The sequence below is a fragment of the Battus philenor genome, unplaced genomic scaffold, assembly GCF_028537555.1.
Source record: "Battus philenor isolate CCGP_79_NKW_IND1 unplaced genomic scaffold, ilBatPhil1.0.hap1 SCAF_2, whole genome shotgun sequence".
Lineage (NCBI taxonomy): Eukaryota > Metazoa > Arthropoda > Insecta > Lepidoptera > Papilionidae > Battus > Battus philenor.
The window spans coordinates 11,960,216-11,980,531 of record NW_027181682.1 but is presented as its reverse complement, the minus strand read 5'-3'; the positions used below and the strand labels follow the sequence as shown (position 1 = coordinate 11,980,531).

Genomic DNA, 20,316 nt, shown 5'->3' with positions numbered 1-20,316 from the left:
CGCGTGACCGTAACATTAAGAAATAATGAACTTAAAATTTATCCTAAAACTAAGATAGCTTTTTAATTGCGGTTAAACATAATTAATTTACGGTGTTAGATTTCAATAAAAAAATATTTTCAACGGAAAAGCTCAAGCTTCATTCACTGAATTGTATAATAAACACGCGGCGTCCTAGTGACGTCATACCGATCGATGGCCGCCCCCGGGCATGCTATTACAACCGCAAACGTTGTCATTTAATGGGCAATGGACAATGATTTGCATGCCCTCGCGTTCCGCTATCTTCACTTCCCGTCGTTTTAAGACGCTTTAACTGTTCGTTTATGAGTTCATGAGGCATGAAGTTCAACGAGCTTTGTAATTGTCAATTACTATTTAGAAGTTGTCAGTTGCAATTACGCTAATCAGCTTATATGATCTATAACATAAAGCATCTAGCTTTAGTACAGCTGTTTAATTATTTTGAGAGCAGTCAGACATGCATTTTAACCAAAAAAAAATAAAAGTATGTTCTTAATATAACATTGATATTAACATCAGAAGAAAACTGTCGCCTCGGCTTATCCTTTCAATCGCACTCTTCTCCATCTCACGATTCATATACCTCAGGCGGTGACGATCACTTGCGCCCTCTCCGGCGTTCTGCCTACGCGGACGCTCTTGAATCGGAATGCTTAATAAGTAGTAACGATGAGTTACTGCCCAAAATAAAACAGGTTATAGGGTCTAAGCACCTTCTGCAACCTGCCCGTTTTAATCCGCGGAAGCTGCAAATAGCAATTGGGCAGACAGTGTAAAAAACGAGAATTTTAGAGATTAAACCTATTGAGTATATAAAAGTACCCTGCGTATGGTGCGATCCTTGCTGGCAGATCGATGTGGCCGCTGAGGCGGCGGCGAGGCAGGTCGGCCATATCTGTCCATCCAGGAGCAGGACGCGCGACCTACCAACGCACCTGCTGTGCGCACCGTCATAGTTAGCTGCCGGCACGACTTCAGCATCTGCAGACAAACAATTGTTTTATAATTTCAGAAAGAAAACAAAAAAGAAGATTTTCATCTTTAGCTTAGTTTAAAATTATAATCACATTGTCATTATCAAACAATTGATATTGTATTCGTTCACTTGTACTTCCATGGCAGATATTATTTAAGGAATTTAGCCCCATAGCCTGAAAACACGATTTTGGACTAACCGCCGAAGTCTGGCACAAACGGCGTAACATAAGCTTTTCAAAAAGTACCATAATCCTCAATAGTGAGAGACACGACGGAGGAACAAGCTCAAAATGATTGCAGGCAAGTTAATATATGAATACTGACAACGGAAACCCTTATTCAGTTACGTGCAGCACGGCTTAACCCGCGATATACCGCTGATTTCCAGTAAGGGAAAATATATTAATATAATTTTAGTCTTCTTTTACAAAGTTACAAGATTCAGGTGGCTAACAGCATCAGAAGAACGTAACTTATTAGTAGCATTAGTTGAAATATTTACACAATATTGGACTAATGGGTATTAAAAAAAGTAATTGAAATAATCTAGTATTCCCTCTAGTAGTATTTAGTTAGTGACGAAAATCAAATTATTTAAAATCAAAACATTTATTAACAATTAATACAAAAATTACAAATTATTATCAAATAAGCAAATGATACTTGTACAGCTCTTATACATACCGGACTGTTTGTATTTCGTGCGATTGAGATAACGCTCTACGAAGCCGAAATTAGCTAATTGTCTCTTTCCAAAGGTCGATGTGCAATATTTATCGCCGAGTACTGTATTTTCAGCTTATCACATTCCTACATTGTATGAATTAATTTAGTTCGTTTAATTAAGCATCGGTGGTTCAGTGGTAGAATGCTCGCCTGCCACGCGGGCGGCCCGGGTTCGATTCCCGGCCGATGCATATTTTGCATTTTTTACAAAAATTATATATTTTTTGAAAAATGAATTTCGTTAAATCAATTTTATTTATATTCTTTATAACAAAATAGTTTTGAAACATATTCTCAACATTTAATACGGTATTTCACCTCAAATATTATTTTCTAAAAACTGGTTGTGCTCTTGTGATTCCTAAATTATTATCAATTTTAGACAGTTCAGATAGTGGAAATAATTACGATGGGTAGGTATAATTACGGTAAATGTTGGTGGAGTATTTGAGGATGATTCAATAGATTTTCATTTAATTACGTTTAACATTACGCGTGCCTATTGCGTAACAGAGACGCATGTAACAATAAATATTCCATTAAAAATTTTGAATAGGTCAATAATTACAAATTAAAAATTAAAGTGTTTTCCGCCATTTCACCGCTTTCCGAAATGGTAGTAATGTTGGCCGGGCAATAGAAACCGTCCAAATCAAGGTTCAGCAATCACAGCTACCTTTCAGACGGAATGCTAAACGCGTCCTCGGCGGCAAACCTAACGAAGATCCACTCTCGGGTGCCTTTTTAGCAGGTTACTCCATGGAGCGTCCGCCCTAGCGGTTTAAGAGATTGGCGGCCTTTCAATCCGGTGAATAAAAAAGTATATAACAGCACGAGCGTCGAAATAGTATCCATCACAAAAAAAATTATAATAAATTTGTCGTTATATCCTATAGAAGTCCTGCAATACATAGCGCTCAAGAAATGTATATCTTAATACCACACGGTAATAATACCACACGGTTGGCGATTTCAGTTTGGTATTAAGGTATGCAGAAGATGCTGCTGTCCATCCTCCGCAAACGTTGTTTGCGAGCAGTGGCAATTCTACATAATTAATGCATAGTGTGAATTATATAATATTTTGTCCCAGGAATCGAACCCTTGACCAACTATCGCAAAACTCAGTTCTCTACCGCTGGCCTACCACTGCTCTAATAAATATAAATAATGCTAAATGAATTATAACTTATAACCTTCTTTTTGTATAGATGATTGCGTGTAAATAGCTGCAACTGAAGTTCTCGTGACAGTCTATCGTTCTCTTTCACTCAATGTAATAAAATGTTTGCATGCAGTAAAACCTCTTGTCTTGTAATGAATATTCACCGCGCACAACGTTTATAGTTATAATTCAAATTGCTAATTATGTTATTTTCATAATGATGGCAGGTTACTTTTTGTAGCGCAAAACGATTTCCAAATTAACATTAAATGCTAATAGCTATAAAAAATATTTGCTAAATAAACTTGACTTAAGAACGAATTACTTGTAACCTTTAAACAAATACACGGTATCTGGTAGGAGGGTCATAATTTTAAATATAATTTTACGTAACGGTTAATCAAAGGAACAGGAAAGGGGCAGTGATAGCTTTATCATTTGTGCATCTTTTTTAACTATGATTTTGTATTGGACATAAGTGCGTTCGCAATCGAGGTGTATTTAATGGTCAGTAATTTGTGTGCAACGTGTCGACAGTTTCGTTTTCGTTATATTATTTCACTGTAACGTAATGCTCCAAGTGAAGGCCTGATACATTTATATATTACCACTTTAAACAATTTCAGTATTATTGATTTTAGTGCTACATATAACACAAACAGCATACATTTTGTACGCTACATGCGCTACATGTTGATAAATAATAAATAAATAAATATTTTTTTCTACAACTTCATCTAACAGAAGGCAATGGAAAAAACTGTAAAGTTGGCTACCTGGAAACGAATCATTATAATATCTACTTTCATTATAATTAATCAATATATTGTGTAACGCAAACATCTGAATTACTAACTATTAAGAATAATAAGGTATAATTTAATCTAAAATTGTGCATTTATATACTTAACTATAATCGTATTATTATAAATATAAATATATTATTTTATTATTAGCCGGACTCCGTTCACAGCTGGATTGAAACCTCTCCCATAGATGCATCATCAAGTCATTTTTCCACCTTGTGGGTCTTACGCAGCGCTTGCCGGTAACTTTTCCTGATGACTGACCTCTTGATTTCCGATTTAATCTCGTAGAGAAATTCCAAGCAAACCACTCTTAATGCATTACAATTTGTTTATATGTAAATGTTTAGCTTTACCGCCTACTTATTAAAGAGAGCAAACATTCTAGTTAGTAGAACATTTTGACTAGGAATCGATTGATTTGAAATTTCGTATATTAACATAATTAAAAAAACCTGCGGTCGCTGTTACATATATACATATACACATATGTTCATATGAGAAAGCGACCGTTATATATATAATGGTTATAAATTTATAAAAAAAAAAAACAAAGAAAAGTTGCAATGCGTTTTTATTAATCATAAATTGAATTGAAAATTGAAAAGTTAATATAGATCTCATATTAACCGTGTCTTCACTTGCTATGTTATAACGGCTTATCAATATATCTGTCTGTTTTTTTTAATATTGCTTTTTATAATAGAGATAAAATTGTAATTCTATGATGTATATTAACTATAACGCGCACATTTTATTAATAGCTATAAAGCAAAACGCATTTTCGTAACACGATTACGTTATAAAATAACATAAATAATGAACAAACAGAAAGCTATTAAATTCATTTACGTCTAAGGTAATGCAATAAGTGTGAATTTAGGTTAACTGGAAGTTACAATTTCATTGTTGTCAGAGCCTGACAGGCACGGAAATAGAAAATGACGACGGCGGTGCCATGACAGTTAATGATTTTCAAATTACTTTTCACTTTCTAACCTTCAACTTGTAAGTTATATTACACCACCAGCACAAAAACTTTGCAAACATAACGGTAAGCTTTTGTTTGATGTGAACTGATCGATTAAAAAATATACTATTTTGGTCAAATTGCCTTCAGCTTATTCGAAATTTACAAAACATTCAATACACGTTTATTTGTCATAAGGGACAAGAAAAAACTTTATATAAGTATTTTTACTATATACGGCTCTTTCGACATTTTGTTAGCATAATATAAATAGTACAGAATTTAAAGACTGATTTGCGATTGCATGTGTAAAATGTATTATTTGCTTATGGAATTCTTTCGTGCAAAATTGAAATGTTGCAACGTGTGCAACGAAGTTTGTCATTTCCATTTGCTCTGCCTGTCTATAGCGCAGCTAGCACGTGCTAACTTCCGTCATATCAGCACATGACAACGTATAATGCACCTACCATGCTTATTGTCAACTCCAGGGGTGTCAGAATCAAAGGCTAACTTTGGCCAAATAAGCTAACCTAAAAGTTTAAGTTGGCCGCAAAATAAACCGACATTCATTGCAACAAATGTTTTTGTTTTGACCAGTAAATTTTCATAAACATATATATAGTTAAATTATTATTTACGTCCTGATACTTCTCTTCTCTGATGCTATCTTCGCTATTTTGAGGAAATTTTATTGGCTGAGGCTACTTTCAAATTGACCCAACGTGAGCTTTATTAAGACAGTTTCGGACAGGAGATTTATTTCTCCATTTTAACGCGTACAATTTAAAATGATCCGTTTAGTTTAAATATAAAGTATGTTTTTTTTATCATTTTACATACTGGATTCGTTTCTAATTCACATATCAATTTTATTTTTACTTCGCGAAGGATGCGGCATATGGCACGGGGGCCGCGAGTTTGACACCCCTAGTTTACACGATATAATCATCAGAGCGCTGTTTAACTGGACGATCGTAAAATTTCCGCGACGTGCGTAATAAAACGTCGGCGTGTTTTAAAACAAATGAGTTACCTCCTGTTACTGAAATACTTTTTTTCAAAACCAAACAATAAAATATACTGTTTTGTTTTAAATCCAGAAATGAGAACATTTTTTTTCTGTTAAACGGGGATTTTTATAAATAACCAAATGTTGATTTCAAAAGGTACATTTTATTGAAATACTTTTGAAGCAAAAATATGAGAGACTTGCGAATATTCTTTTATTTTTATAGTTTTAGTTCAAAAAGATAAAAACAATAACTGAAATCAAGGGAATGTATTTTACCTCGTAGACAATTAATCTGTAATTATATAACTTAATTGTCTGCTTATTGAATATCAAAATAAATGTCGGAAACCAATGCACACTGTCGAGGTTAGTATCTACGAAAATAAAATACACTAAATCTATATGAAAATACATGCGACAATTAATTCAGCAAATTTTTTGAAAGATTTTTTCTTTGTATAGTATCAACGAATTTTCTAATTGGTTATTATTTTGACATTATTGCATAAAATATTATGGAGCCGTAATTTTTTATTCCATCAATAATCCTACATAGTTTCTAATGTATTTAATTTTTTTTCACCTTATTCCTCAAACACTATTAGAATATTTAAAGAGCTCTTCCTGCTCTCGTACATTAATAAAGTTTCCACAAGAATATTTAACATTTAATATACACAAAATTCATTGAAAGAAAATAATCAGTCTTGTATAATTAATCACTTACGTTCATGTACTAAAACGAACAATACTTATATTGTACGGAGAAATACAACAGAACTCACAATTTGAAAAACTAAACTTCTTTGACTACCTTTGCGTTAAGATTTGTTCGACTGCCATAACTTATTTGAATAAACCGGAACAAAATGGAGCTGTTAAAGGAAAAAGGCAAGGAGGTTAAAACGAACTGAATACAATATTACTTTTAGAAAAGTATTTACGCTGAAGATTTTATATAATTATTTATAGCATATTTTAACAATATATTCAAACATACATTTGTAATAAATATATACATATATAATTTATAAATCTATTTAATTTTTAATTCGTCCTGTTGCTAAATAATGATATCATATCATAAATTTAGCTACAGGACGTTCTCTACTCATTCCATATTCCAGACCATTAGTAATGACCTGCATCCAATGTTATCCGACAACCTTAACGAGCTCATCTATCCATCTTGTGGGTGGTCATCCTGTACTGCATTTGCCGATACGCGATCTCTTGACGCGATCTCTCATCAGAACATTGGGACCAGCGGCCATCTGTTCCGCGCGTTATCTGACCTGCCCGCTGTTACACTTCATTAGCCACCGATACGGACGAAAATATAATTTAAATTTAAAAAATATAAAGGCAAACTTCATGCGTTACATAAATAAACGCCTGTGATAGCTTAGTGGAACTCAAGAGTCGCTGAATCCGCGTACTAAAAACTAGTACCTATAAATAATGCAAATAGGAAAGGAAAGGCACCTAATCTACAATCGGCTCAAACATAATCAACAACAGAGAAAATTTTAGCTTGTTATTACTATTCTAAATTCCTAAGAAAACTAATGAAAACCGTATTTAATTATGTAATACTTTATGACTTTTCATTTTGCTAGAGCAACGGAATGACAATGACTGTACGACAAAAGAACCGCATGAATAATTTTTTAATCTTAAGTTTTTCCTTGTAAAAACCTATCGCTTTAAAAGTTCTTCATATTAATTCCTAGATAAATTTTATTATATGAAAGCCCTATAGCTGTACTAGACAGTCCTATCACTGTAAAGATTATTAAGTATCTATGGAATTCAAAAGAAAACTTTTTTGTTCATTTTAACGCCTTAATTCTTTTATATCAAAAAACAGCAGCTCAAATATACTAATAAATACATCGAAACATATTTTTTTTTATATATAGATAATGTTAAAATGATTATACAAAATAATTTTAACGTTTTTCTTGATACCCAGGGGAATGTGCCCAAACTGAAATTTTCTGTGTAAACCGAAAAGTGGTTGAATTTTTTTCAAAAAGCCATATTGAAGTCACTATTTTAATACTTAATACAACATGAACAACGTAATTTCATTACTTTCCGAAAAACAACACACATATATTTGGCGACAGAAATAAAGAAAGCAAAGAAAAAGTCGCGATATTTCAAACCAAGACGGGACTTTTTTAACTCATTCTTGTATCCCATACATATGAGACCGAGAAATGAAAAGTAATGAAAGAACAAACAATATTGTTTACATTTATATATACTGTTCATGTTCTTACCTTTAACGCGTCCTCGTGTGATATCCCGGAAAAGGGCGTGCCGTTGACTTGCAGAATAGAATCTCCAGGACGCAACCCCGCTCGCTCCGCGACAGATCCTTCCTCCACTCTCGATATATACACTCCAACACCTGTATAAACTCGTGCATTCAACATATAAGAGCATGTAAACAATGTATACAAAGTGGTTATAAGTGTAAACTCTCTAAAGACGTGAATGAAGTTAAATAAATTGTCAACAAAAAGTTTTAAATCTTTTGCACCTTTTTCCAATCAATCTGTATAAAGTGTTCATTCTAAAATAAATAACATTATTTAAATTTTTCTAAAGGAATGCTTTAGTTCAATAAATTCTAGCAGAACAAAGACTGCATGGACAAATTAAAATCTATAATTATTTTTAATATGTAGTAGTCCGAATATTGAAAACGATTTTTCTTACTAGATTATCAGTACGTTCTTTATTATTTTTGAAACCATCGTTTTCAGATAAGGCATACTATTTATTACTTGACAACAAATGAGCTATTCATTCACCCTTTAAAGCTTTTCTACTTAAAATCACCCAGTTTATATCACTTTTCGTAAAAAAAGTATTCTTTACGTGTTTACATTGTTACAAAATTTATCATAGTTACCATTCTATCAGAATTTGAAGATAAAAGAAACATTATTTCTACAAAAATCTTCTCGATTTAAAATAATTCTTTCGTCATAGTCTTATAAATACATAAACCGTTTTATATTACGATATTCGATACACTTTTTAGAGGTTTTTAAGGGACAAAAAATAGAGAAGCATTTAACAATATTACAATTATAAATGATACATCAAAGCAAAAAGATATAACAAATATATTAATTGTGTTCGCTCAAGAGCGCAGTTCATTGATTAGATGGCTTTGTTTGATTACTCCGCAGTCTATTTATATAACTTCTATTTGGGCTCAAAATCGATAAAGCTGTCTGTTGTCTATTGATTCGATACCGTAGTTTCAACGAATTATCTAACATAATATTTATCATAACCAGAGCACAAAAGTACAACACACCTTCATCTCTAAGGGTTAAGGATTTTCTTTTTCTTGTAATAGACATACTATTACTATAATGATGATTTTAACTCCAATAACCCAGCAAAGATAAAATAAATATAGCAGTGCAGCGAAAGCCTGTTATAGCATAACAATCATAGAGCTTAGTTTCGATTCCTGACACGTTGTGTGACATATTAAATGATGACTGTTCACAAACCGTGTGAAAATGTGAGGAGGATAACATTGTCCTGTACACTCAATGATGTTGTAGACTTATATCATTCCAACAAAACGCGATATACTATTTACTTATTATATATGTTAGTAAATTACGTGGTTTAGTGAGGGTGCGGGCAGTATATTGGGTTTGATCGAATAACTAGCAGTGTAGTGTCAACAGTCAGTTCCTTATATATATGTAAGCAAATCGGAAAATTAAATGATCTCAATTTTAGAAATTTATCAAGATGGCGATCCATGGCAAACTATATTTAAAGCAAGCCGGACGCCTAATAAAATACTACTCTTCTAATGCGCTTAGGAAAACTTTTAAAGCTATTATTTGAAATAATTATTACTATATATATGTCATATATTTTATGATATAGTGTACGGGTATACCGGCAACTATTATAATAAGCTGAATCGTAAGAGTGTGATATTAACGGTGGAGTGTTATAGTTCTTCGCTTCTTAACCGCATTCCTTACGGGCATAGGAATGGATAGTGCAATGAACAGTAAATTGGGTAAAGAACCTATATATACATATATGATTGTATTTAAAAAGAAGCAAAAAATGACCACATGGCACAAAACTTTGCAACAAAAAGCTAATTAACTGACCTGCTTCCTTACCGCCCTTGACGCAAATTCCGAAGCCGTGCGAGTCCGCGGGGTCTCGACTCATGGTGACCGTGCGAGTCGCAGGCTCGGCGGGCGGCGGCGGTGCGCCCCCCGACGAGTATGGCCTCTCCCGCTCCCCACCCCGGTATATCGCCTGCGACACATGCCATTGCCCGTGTCAAAAAGTAAAGCTATCTCTGACGCATAATGAGCCCAGAGGCAAGACAAGAAACCAAAACACTTACACCTCCTGATCACCCAATGTGGTGAAATTGTACTATATACCCGCCTGAGACCAGACCTCCTAGGGAAGCCTTGAGCTTCGATACCTTAAAACGGATTTAAGGCTAAGCCCTCTGTCCTCTCTAACTTGCGAAATGACACATTAAGGCATCAGAGAGTGAGATTAAAATAAACCTGATCAATACATACGTCAACATATTCCGATTGAATACGGCTTACCTTTATTTTTATTTATAAACAAGCGGAATTAATGATCGGACATTTTTTAACTTCATTTATCTTATGTAAACCAAATATACACGTAACGAAATAAAAAAAAAACAAAATGATTTCTTTTTAAGTTCCTGGTACTGATACCTGACATGATTAAGAATTCATCATCATCATTATTTCAGCAGTAAAACGTCCACGGCTAGACATAGGCTACAGATTTCCAATAAGACTTGTAGGAAGCGACAGGCATCCAGCGTTTTTCAACGACCCTAGCAATTTCACCTGTCCACCATGTAGTTGGACGTCCGAATCTCAGCTTGCTAGACCTTAATTACTTTTCCAGAACTTTAAAGCGCCACTTCAACTTGTTAATACGCTAGTCTATGTCATTTAGTTTCATTCATCTGCGAGTCGCCTACCATTACTATTAATATTATTAAGCATTTATTATATAATAAGGATTACTTCATTGAAAATTCAGTAGGTTTTTCTTAAAAAGCTGTAACGAAAACAGTAACGTGAAATAAAAAAAAAACCTTACTTATATTAAAATTTTGTAAAATGATTAAACTATATTTAAACTCATAAAAAATGTTTCATATCTTTCAAATCCACCCTTCTTATTTTGAAATGGAATCTATTGTACCAGAACAGCATCTGAATCTCTTTTATGGCTAGAAACAAAGCACATTCAATAAAGGATATATAGCTTGTGCTAGCAACATTTGCAATATTTTTTTTTCATAAGTGAATTCAAGTAAAAGAACTTCGATCGAATTTAATTTAGTTTCATTAATTAATATTTTTTTTTTAAAGTCTGTGTTAACCTAAAAGTGCCTTACCTTTTTATTTTACTTTGCACGGTATTATTTAATCTGTTATAAATTTCAAAATCTTTTTCGATACATCTATTTACGTACACAAAGTAGAAAAAGTTTACAAATATAATATGAATATTTCATGACTATTGAAAAGTTTGGACTTGCAGCGTTAAAAACAGTTGTATCTGGTTCTCAAAGAAATCGTGTGAATATATTAATTGCAATCACATTACATACATTTCAAGTTATAAAATTAATTTAACATTTCATTTACAATTATTAAAGTACTTGTATTAAAAGTCTTTATGTAATTAACAGCCTACAAATGTATAATATAGTACGTAAATACGTAGACATTCAATAATATCATTTGAATTTAATCAAATTAATTTCATATTATGTTTACTGTTTTTAAAACTTGACATTTTCCTTATATCGATGGTTAAGATTCTTGATATTAAGATATTTCATATTTATTATAATTTAATTTATTGCAACATAAATTTTAATTTATCAAAAAGTTACTATTTTACTATATTAAATTTAGCCTCTGCTATTATTTATGTATTTTCTAAAATTCTGTATAGCTAAAAATGATTATGGGAAAACCTCATCAGGTTATTGACCTGCGAGAAGGTCTTTTCTTTTTAGTTGTTTTATCGCGTACTACTTTTATTCTTTGTTGTTAGTTGAAACAAATATCAAAGAGAAAAAAACAATATTTTTTGCGTACAATAGTTTGTCCCTAATTCCTTTGATGTCTCACAAATGTCATTCTAATGAATAAATAATACATTGCGACAAATTCATTACCTTTTAATTCTTAAAAAAGTAATGTCTCATTGATAGAATTGCTACACTATCATCTTTATACACGGTTCATTGAACAAATCAAAATGGAAACAAATTTTAAGTTTTCTGCGAAGAAGAAACCTTGCATGTTCTTAAAATAAAATTTAAACTTTAAATAAAGTTCTATCTCGAGAACTTAACTTTTTATTAAAATATTTTTTTTTAATTTTAAATTTTTATAAAATGAAAACAAGGTCTCTCAACAACGCGATCTAAATAATCATCATGATATTAAGTGATTATATTCCATTTTAAAAATCAATAGGATATGTTTTCTGCTGACATTCACGAGTCAATATTCCCATTTCATCTAAATTTTACACTTATCATAACACTTACTTTTAACAACGAAATAAGTTAAATAATAAGTCATAGTACCTCATATTTTTCGGCGGAATCCAATTTGAAGAAAGCAAAGACAGTCAGGAAAACAATTTTTTAACTAACTATTTATGTAAAATTATACCATATAAATGACAACAGCTTTAACTATTGTTTTCATAAAATATAGGATACCGCAGTAATGCTTTTATTTAATAGAAAAACGTAAAACATTACTGATTTTTACAGGCAGGAAGAGACGTGCCGGACTGAAAAAACCGGGGGTCGTAAAACATAGGTACCCTGGGAATACGCGAAATAATATTTTTATTTTCTCCTGCTTTCGTTGAGATTAAACTTTCAAATTCATTAAATGCAACATAAGTTATGCTAAATTTCAAATTTAGCCAAACTAAGGTATGGAATTTGAATAGTAGTTTTGCTTTTTTTGTAAAATGTTATTTTAAAAACACGCGGTATTCGGAACGGTGACCCGTCGTCGACTGACAGCGATATTCCGCCCACATGCTATCGTAGATTTCTAAGCATAAAAATGTCGGAGCTTTTAACATCGTTAAAACCATTACGCCTAACTTTTTGTAAGCGAGTAAAGAGAAACAAATGTATGGTAGTTAACCCACTTCCCTGATCTAAGGCAACAAACTTGAACGAATAATTGCGACCATGTCCATTCCCTCCCTTCGTAAACGCTTACCGCAATGGTCATGAATAACGTAGTGATATCGACTGACGTCGCCTCGCCCTAGAATTATTTACACGAATGACAGGCCACACCGGGGCTGCATATTATGTTCACTCATTGTGCTATTTTTGAATGGAACCGTTTTGATTGCTTTTATACGTAGTCGCTAGGTAAGACCCCTTTAATGCATGTACGTTTGTTCTGATATTATGAAAAAACTAAATTATTAACAAAATTATTTAAAAAAAAACTTTCTGATGGATCTTTGAAGAGATTGAAACGTCTTAAAAACTAAAACTGAATAACTTACAACGTAAATTGAATTATTTATGTACTTGTAAAATAACATGAACATTCTACGTGGCACGAAGTTTTACGATGCAAAATAAACTACAAGAGAAACGATTACGTCAGTATGATCATATTATGCGTAGTGAAGACGGATATATGATCAGGAAGGTACTAAAAACCGCTATAACTCGACAACCGTCGATGAGGTCCACGAAAAAAGATAAATAGACGCATGGATTTCACCACGTAATGAAGCAATTACAGAGTGGAGGTTTTAAATGTAAGAAGGGGAATAACGGGGCCGATTCTTAGATTAATGGAAACGTAAAAGTTTGGGTGGAGAAGAATCTACAAACTGTAGTTCTTATAGTTTAAAGGAAAATTTTAAAGCATAATGTGATATATTACAAATATACTTCACTACATCGTAATATCGGCATCGCCCTCAAGAAAATCTGTATAGTTGCAATGAGACATTATTTTTTCAGAAGTACCGAATAAATATGAAGGAATTTCAATTACGAATAAATTGGAAACGTGCCAACCAATGGCTTTACCTGAGACCAGCGCGAAGTAGGACACGTGCTACTCGAATGCTTAGCGCACTCACGAACAGTCCGCTGGGAGATATTACGTCCTCTATGTACTACATAGAGCCAGCGCATCATTAAATTTTCTTTTGTTCCTATATCCAGCGTATTATTTATTTTGGATATAAATACCTATTTTGTAGTTTGTTTTAAATGTATTAAAATTTTTAAAAGAAGAATGGACGTTAATCTCAATTAATAAGCAAGTATTCGAACAGCACTACCGTACTTTTGATTAATGTCAAATGTTTGACAAACTAACACATTTTAATTTATTAATAGTTTTAATTTTCTTACTGGTTTATATAGGAAAATAAACGATGTTTTAAAAATCTTTATGGAAATTTCTCCACGTTTATTTTTCGTAAAAACCTTTTTGGTGTCTTAACGAAAATATAGAAAAAAAAATGGACGAATTGGTGGTGTTCTCGCGAGTTGCGCTCGTTTGGCGGTTCCTTCTTCTATGTATAAATAGAAGATGGATTTTTACACAGTTGCTTCCGTAACTTCTTAATTAAAATTACTGGGTAATCACTTGAAAAAAGATTTATTTTAATTGCATTGGTTTATCAAACGAATACTAATTCAAGTTTAATTTTATTTATGTATCAGGTGACACTATATCTCATAAAATTAGTAACATTTTAGTGAGCATCCGTGTAGAGTATTACAGTACACTCACATATATCTCTGAATTGTCATATGTTGAATTTACTATGTTAACTAAACAAAAACAGTAAGGTAAGGTATTTTAGTGATAATAATATTTGGGAAAGAATTGCTCTGCCTTAAGGAAATTGTACAAGTGACCGTAAACACAAAACTCGTTTGAGTTTGTATTGGGTTTTCAGATCATGGCCTATTAGGAACCATCGTCAATTAAAATTTAAGTTCTTCTTCTCTATCCTCGGTTTTAAGTTGAAGAATTTGTTAGAAACTAGAATCAGATTTTGCTCTCCTGTAGTAGGAGAGCAAAATCTGATTCTAGTTTCTAACAAATTGGGCTCTTCTGGCATTCATACTATCTTCTGACAATTGATACTATATGAATTATATTATATATAAATGAAAACAAAAACATTTATACTCCCAACAAATATATTCTTTATATTATATATGAAAATAATAAAATATTATATTATATAAAATATCTCTAAGTGTACCCAAGCATCATTAATCTCAACTTATGATAAATTCACGTTAAGGTATTAGGTTAAATATATCCATATCATAGAGGACTAGATAGGAGCGAACAAGTCTAATCTCAATTTGTTAATGTCTGTTGGGCGTTGTTAGCTTTTAACAGCTTCGTTGATGTCAGTAAGTTGGTAGGATGTTTGTATGAACTTACATGATGTGTAGTGCTACTGGGACTGCTTGCAGGCGAGTGCCGCCTGGCGGGGAGCGGGGCGGGCAGAGGGGCGGGTGGATGCGAGGGCGGCAGTGCCTTGCCCAGCGCCGCGGCCCCGCCCTGCCCGAAGAGACGTAACACCTGCTCCGGAGATATCGGCCGCTTCTTGCCATTTGTTGCGCTTAAGTGGTTTGTGCTGTTTCTTAAGCTAGTAGCGCCTGTTTATGGAGAGGTACTTTAAAAGTTCTGGATTTGTATAAAAAATTTAAATAGTTTATTTTAAAATAAAATAATTAAAAAAAATAATTTAATGCAAACATCTGTTAAATTTACAACACGCATACATGAGCCATAATTAAATAAAAAAATAAACTATGAATATTCTAAGAAGACGGAGTTCATTTATGTACATATTTATTGGAAATGTGAGTAAAAGTTTTAAAGGGATGAATGTATATAAATATGTATTTACTGGCAAAGTATGGTACACCCTAACAAATAATCAATGGTTTAGGGAATAATACATAACGTATAAAAGAAGCATAAGCTTAAAAAATCATTTTCAGAATGCAGATTACCACATATTAAAATTAGTTATTGTTTACCATATGTCCCTACACACTTCGTACTGCCAAAAGCTATATGCCTGTCGCCTTCCAATAGAAAAAATAAATTAATATTACATATTTTCGGACACCATATGTGTAAACAAAGGCGGTGCTCTCCGTCGTGATGTGCCCGTTGTTTGTATTGGTTTATTATTGAAAATAAGGAAGTCTAATACAGCTACTACCACGTCTTGAGAAATTTTAAATTTTTTAACTAAAATATATTTTAACCTAATAATGTGTAAGATAATAATGATATCGCTGATACGTACATGTAAGTTCACCCTATATACCAGAAAAAATATTGTCATATGCCTATACACATAACAAGGACTTTTGCAGTATTAGTATTAGTACTAAGCGAATTAAGACGTATTCCTTGCTCTGTAGAGATATCCCCGTCATATTTTTTTTCGCAAGAAGCTTACAGACAATTATGCCTGTAAAGTGAAACTTAATCACGTTATTCTATTTTACATCATTTACTGTTACATCTAAATGTTAATTGCGCTTTTTTACTTTAAATTTACTTTGCAGTGCGTTCTCATCAAAATTCTAGTGAATCATCACAGACTGTCCCATAATCAATCAAATCGTTCGTAATTAAAAGATAATTTCACAGTGACCAGTTATAGGCATACTTTCAAACGCACCGGATAATAAGATGTCGATAGAAAAAAATAAAGATATCGTTAACGCGAACGGCCTGCAAACACGATGCTTTAATTTCAAAAACTTTATTGTTAAACTCAATATATAATTAGACTTAAGTGAATATCGTTTTACGCGTTCTATTTATTTCATATTTTTCTTGTTACCATATTAAATATTTAGTCCATTTCATATCTCCAGTTTCAGTTCCGCTTCGCTTCTTTTGGCATTAAAATTTATCGATAACTAACATGTCCACTTTGATACGCCGACGCATTGCTATCTAAATAGAGGTCGGTTTGCTCGTGTGTCTCGAAGTAAGTTCGTGGAGCCAAACTTATCGTACTACTAGTTACCGGTGAGAGCAACGAGAGATTTTAATTATAAGTTACGTCGTCTGAAGTTAAAGCATCATTAAGGTAAGTGGTCGGTAATTAAGTTAAATGATGTCTTTAGTGGAACCACTAGCAATACCGGAATAAACTTTATTTTATAGAAGAATAAACTTTGATTATTCAAGATGAGCTAAGACAGGTGTAAAGGCTCTGAAGCAGTGAATATAGAGGTAGCTAATTTTTTCATTATGTGTAATTTCATATTTCCAATGTGTAAAAGTTTTTTACTGACAGTCTGATCAAATATAGGCTATGTATTCGCCCTTTTAAACCTTTTACACCATTTTAACAGGAAAAATGATTAATTTCTGGAATTCACACATTTTGTAATAACCGATATATACAATTAAGTGGAGTTACTTAATTGTATATTTAATTTAAATTTATTTATACTCTAGAACGTTCACCCCCTTTAAAACTTTTACATCGGTATATTGCGTTTATTGTTATGACTTACCTGCACTGTTAGCGATCGTGGAGGAGCCCAGATAAGGCGCTCGAGAGAGCTTTCCGGGGTAGTGGTGGTGCGAGTAAGGCGCGTGGTGGCCGTGCGAAGAGGCTGGCCGCTCCACGATGGTGTAAGAGGTTCCCGGCGGCGAGTAGTAGACCCCGCCTCTCGCCCGTGCCCTCGCGTCCTCCGCTTCGTAGCTCGTGTGCCGGTTGTCCTGTAAGCACTGCGCAGATCCAACCTCTTTCCAAAATTATATCTCATCATCATCATCATTTCCGTCGTAAAACGTCTCCAGCCTCTTCTATAGATTTCCGATTGGAAGCGGCCTGCATCCAGTGTCATCCAACGACTCCACTACAGAACCTTAAAGCCCCATTGACCATCTGCGTCCTATGCGGCCCACTGTTACTCAACTTACTATTCCACCAGACTATGTCGGTTTACTTTAATCACGCCTTACTAACCTCCGCCGAAGTAGTAGAGATCTTATTTATTAAGTTTTTAAATTATATCAGATTTTATCCAATCATTACAAACTCGGTGAAACATTACTTTTTGACACCTATGTGCCACTTCTTTCTACTTAATACATACGTTCAATATGTACTTAAATGTTTTACACTCCTTATACAATACAAATAACAACAGCTGTCTTATGACACTTAGAAAACTTACCCTAACCCTAGTCATATAATTTATAATTTACGTGTATATAAAAGCGTCACACAGTCTATAGCATGGGAAAAATTGATTAAAAAGAATAAACCATAGTCTTTCACGCGTATACCGGGCCCTATGTTGCACAAACTGCAACTTGGAACGAGATTGCACTCCAAAGATCTTGAAAAGAATCACGGTATTCCCCAAACCTTGCACCCACGGATTAATATATTTTCCGCTTCCTGTTTAGTTATTTCTGGGGGTAATCGACATTAAAAGAGACCTTAAAAACTTGTTACACGACAGCGATACCATATCGGGCAAATCTTAGAGAAACAGCATTAACTAATTGATCCTGAGATGCCAGATGGTATAGCGCCGTAACCAGCAATAAATAAATCATCAATTTACTGTTATAGCTGTTAATTTTTGTTTAATTTTTTTGTTTTAATAAAAACACTATGAACTTATTCCCGGGATCAATGTATACTACAACAGTTTAGAAAGCGTAGTGCCTTATATGGGCTTTATGAACCCGAGGTCCCTTCGTGGGGTCCCTTAGGTCTGGTCGCATTACAGAGCGGCCTCTCAATTCGTTGAAATTGTAGTATGTGCCGAGCAGAGGTTCCCTAGGGAGCCCTTAAGCTTTGCTGCTTTTGAGATATTTTTATTATTATACATTGGTGTATACACAAACTGTTATTGAACTGAATTTGGTTGCAAAAATGAGTTACAGATCCCAACTCAAATGTTAAGCCTCATGTTTGAGGTTTAACGTTATTAGCCTCTTCGTCCTGCCCCCTCGAAAACGTGGAATCTGCAAATACCATTTGAGCTGCAGTGAAAATGTTTTCCGAGAGCGAGAGTGAAAGTGGGTGCGGTGTACCTGGTGCGAGCGCGAGTGTCGCGCGAGGTGGTGCGCGGGCGGGTGCTGCGGCGTCGCGGAGCGCGGCCAGCCGTAGCCCTGCGCGCCGGGCGGCGGCCAGCGTGCCCCGAACTCCGCCAGCTCGGAGCCCTCGCCCGCCTCCCCCGACCTCATGCCGGGGGCCTTTGTCGCTGCAACGATTAAATAAGCTCAACATTTTTGTTCTGTACGCGATATACATACGCAAAATTTATTTTATTTGGAAAATAACCATAGGTTACATTTTAATATAAGCAAGACGGATTAATTGTTTATTTGTATGGAAGATTTACAGCTACTGGGTAATAATATGTGTACAAAATAATAGTGTAGCTAAATTATGTCAATTACAAGTTTTCACGTGCAGCATTAAAATAGGTTACAAATACAAAGTAAAGTAAATTTATAGACATCGCCGAAAAAAAGTTAAGGTTAATTACGTCACCAAAAGAACGATGGCTGAAAAAGGTAAAATCTGTCCTGTCGAGCTGTCTTAAATAAGGCCTATTATTGTATTAAAGATTATGCAGTAGTTAAATATGTACAATATTAGTATTTTGCTAATGTTTACATGATAAATAGATAATTTATAGCAAAAAAAAAAATTAAAATTGTTAGTAAACTAAAAAAGTAACTATCGAGTTTCTAACGTTCCGAACTTACCAGTAGTCTGTAAGGATACATTACGTTGTATGTCCTGAATTTTATAAATTCTTAGCGAAGCCTATTCAAAAAAATTAATACTTTATTCATTGTTTCAACAAAATAGATTACATTTTTTATTTAGTTTCAACAATTAGATACAAATCGGTTTTAAAACGCAACGCCCTCGTCTCCATGTGCGACGTAGTCCGACACTCACCCTCGACTCACAACGTTCCTCTTTCAATGTCAATTAGTAAAAAAATAAACAAAAATTAAAAAGGAACTCGGGTACATTGATCGAGAGCCATAAATAAACCTTCAAAGTGCCTTATATTGTTAATGATCCGCAGCGCCACCCGTTTTGATAAAAAACCACTATAAAAATAAAATAGATTTATAAAAAAATATAAATATTTTATTAACCCTGTGGTAGCCTTACAGGCTGCCGTTACTGGAACCTGATCTCTGACTTCGGGCCTTAGGCTTTGGCTCAACGAAGGGGCTATTTTTGGGATTTCTCTACGAGATAGAATCAGGAGAAACTAGACCCTTAGATGAATGAAGAAAACCGACATAGCCTAGCGAAATAGCAAGTTGAAGTGGCAGTGCACAGACCTTATGACACGCACAACAGTTGGCCGCTAGGGCCTTAAGGTTCTCGAGTCGAGTTGATGCGGTGCTCTGCGCTTGCCGCTCCGTAGTTTCCAGGGCTTTAAAGCCACAGCTGCCCATCAGGGGATATGCTACATAGCACCTTGAATTTT

General features: G+C 33.9%; 1 protein-coding gene and 1 non-coding gene across 2 annotated transcripts in view; one reads left to right on the top strand and one right to left on the bottom strand.

The window, feature by feature from the left end:
* Positions 1-19,042, bottom strand: part of dysc (dyschronic) — a 61,845-nt gene extending 42,803 nt beyond the window's left edge. The window contains exons 1-6 of the mRNA XM_068764907.1: positions 18,890-19,042; positions 17,350-17,566; positions 15,239-15,456; positions 9,854-10,007; positions 7,973-8,103; positions 847-1,005 (exon numbers count right to left, since the gene is read on the bottom strand). Coding sequence (XP_068621008.1) covers positions 847-1,005; positions 7,973-8,103; positions 9,854-10,007; positions 15,239-15,456; positions 17,350-17,566; positions 18,890-19,042 — 1,032 coding nt within the window. The remainder of the gene's footprint in view (positions 1-846; positions 1,006-7,972; positions 8,104-9,853; positions 10,008-15,238; positions 15,457-17,349; positions 17,567-18,889) is intronic.
* TRNAG-GCC (transfer RNA glycine (anticodon GCC)) lies at positions 1,849-1,919 on the top strand. Its single transcript has one exon. It is a non-coding gene; the product is annotated as a tRNA-Gly (tRNA).
* Positions 19,043-20,316: the final 1,274 nt, after the last annotated feature.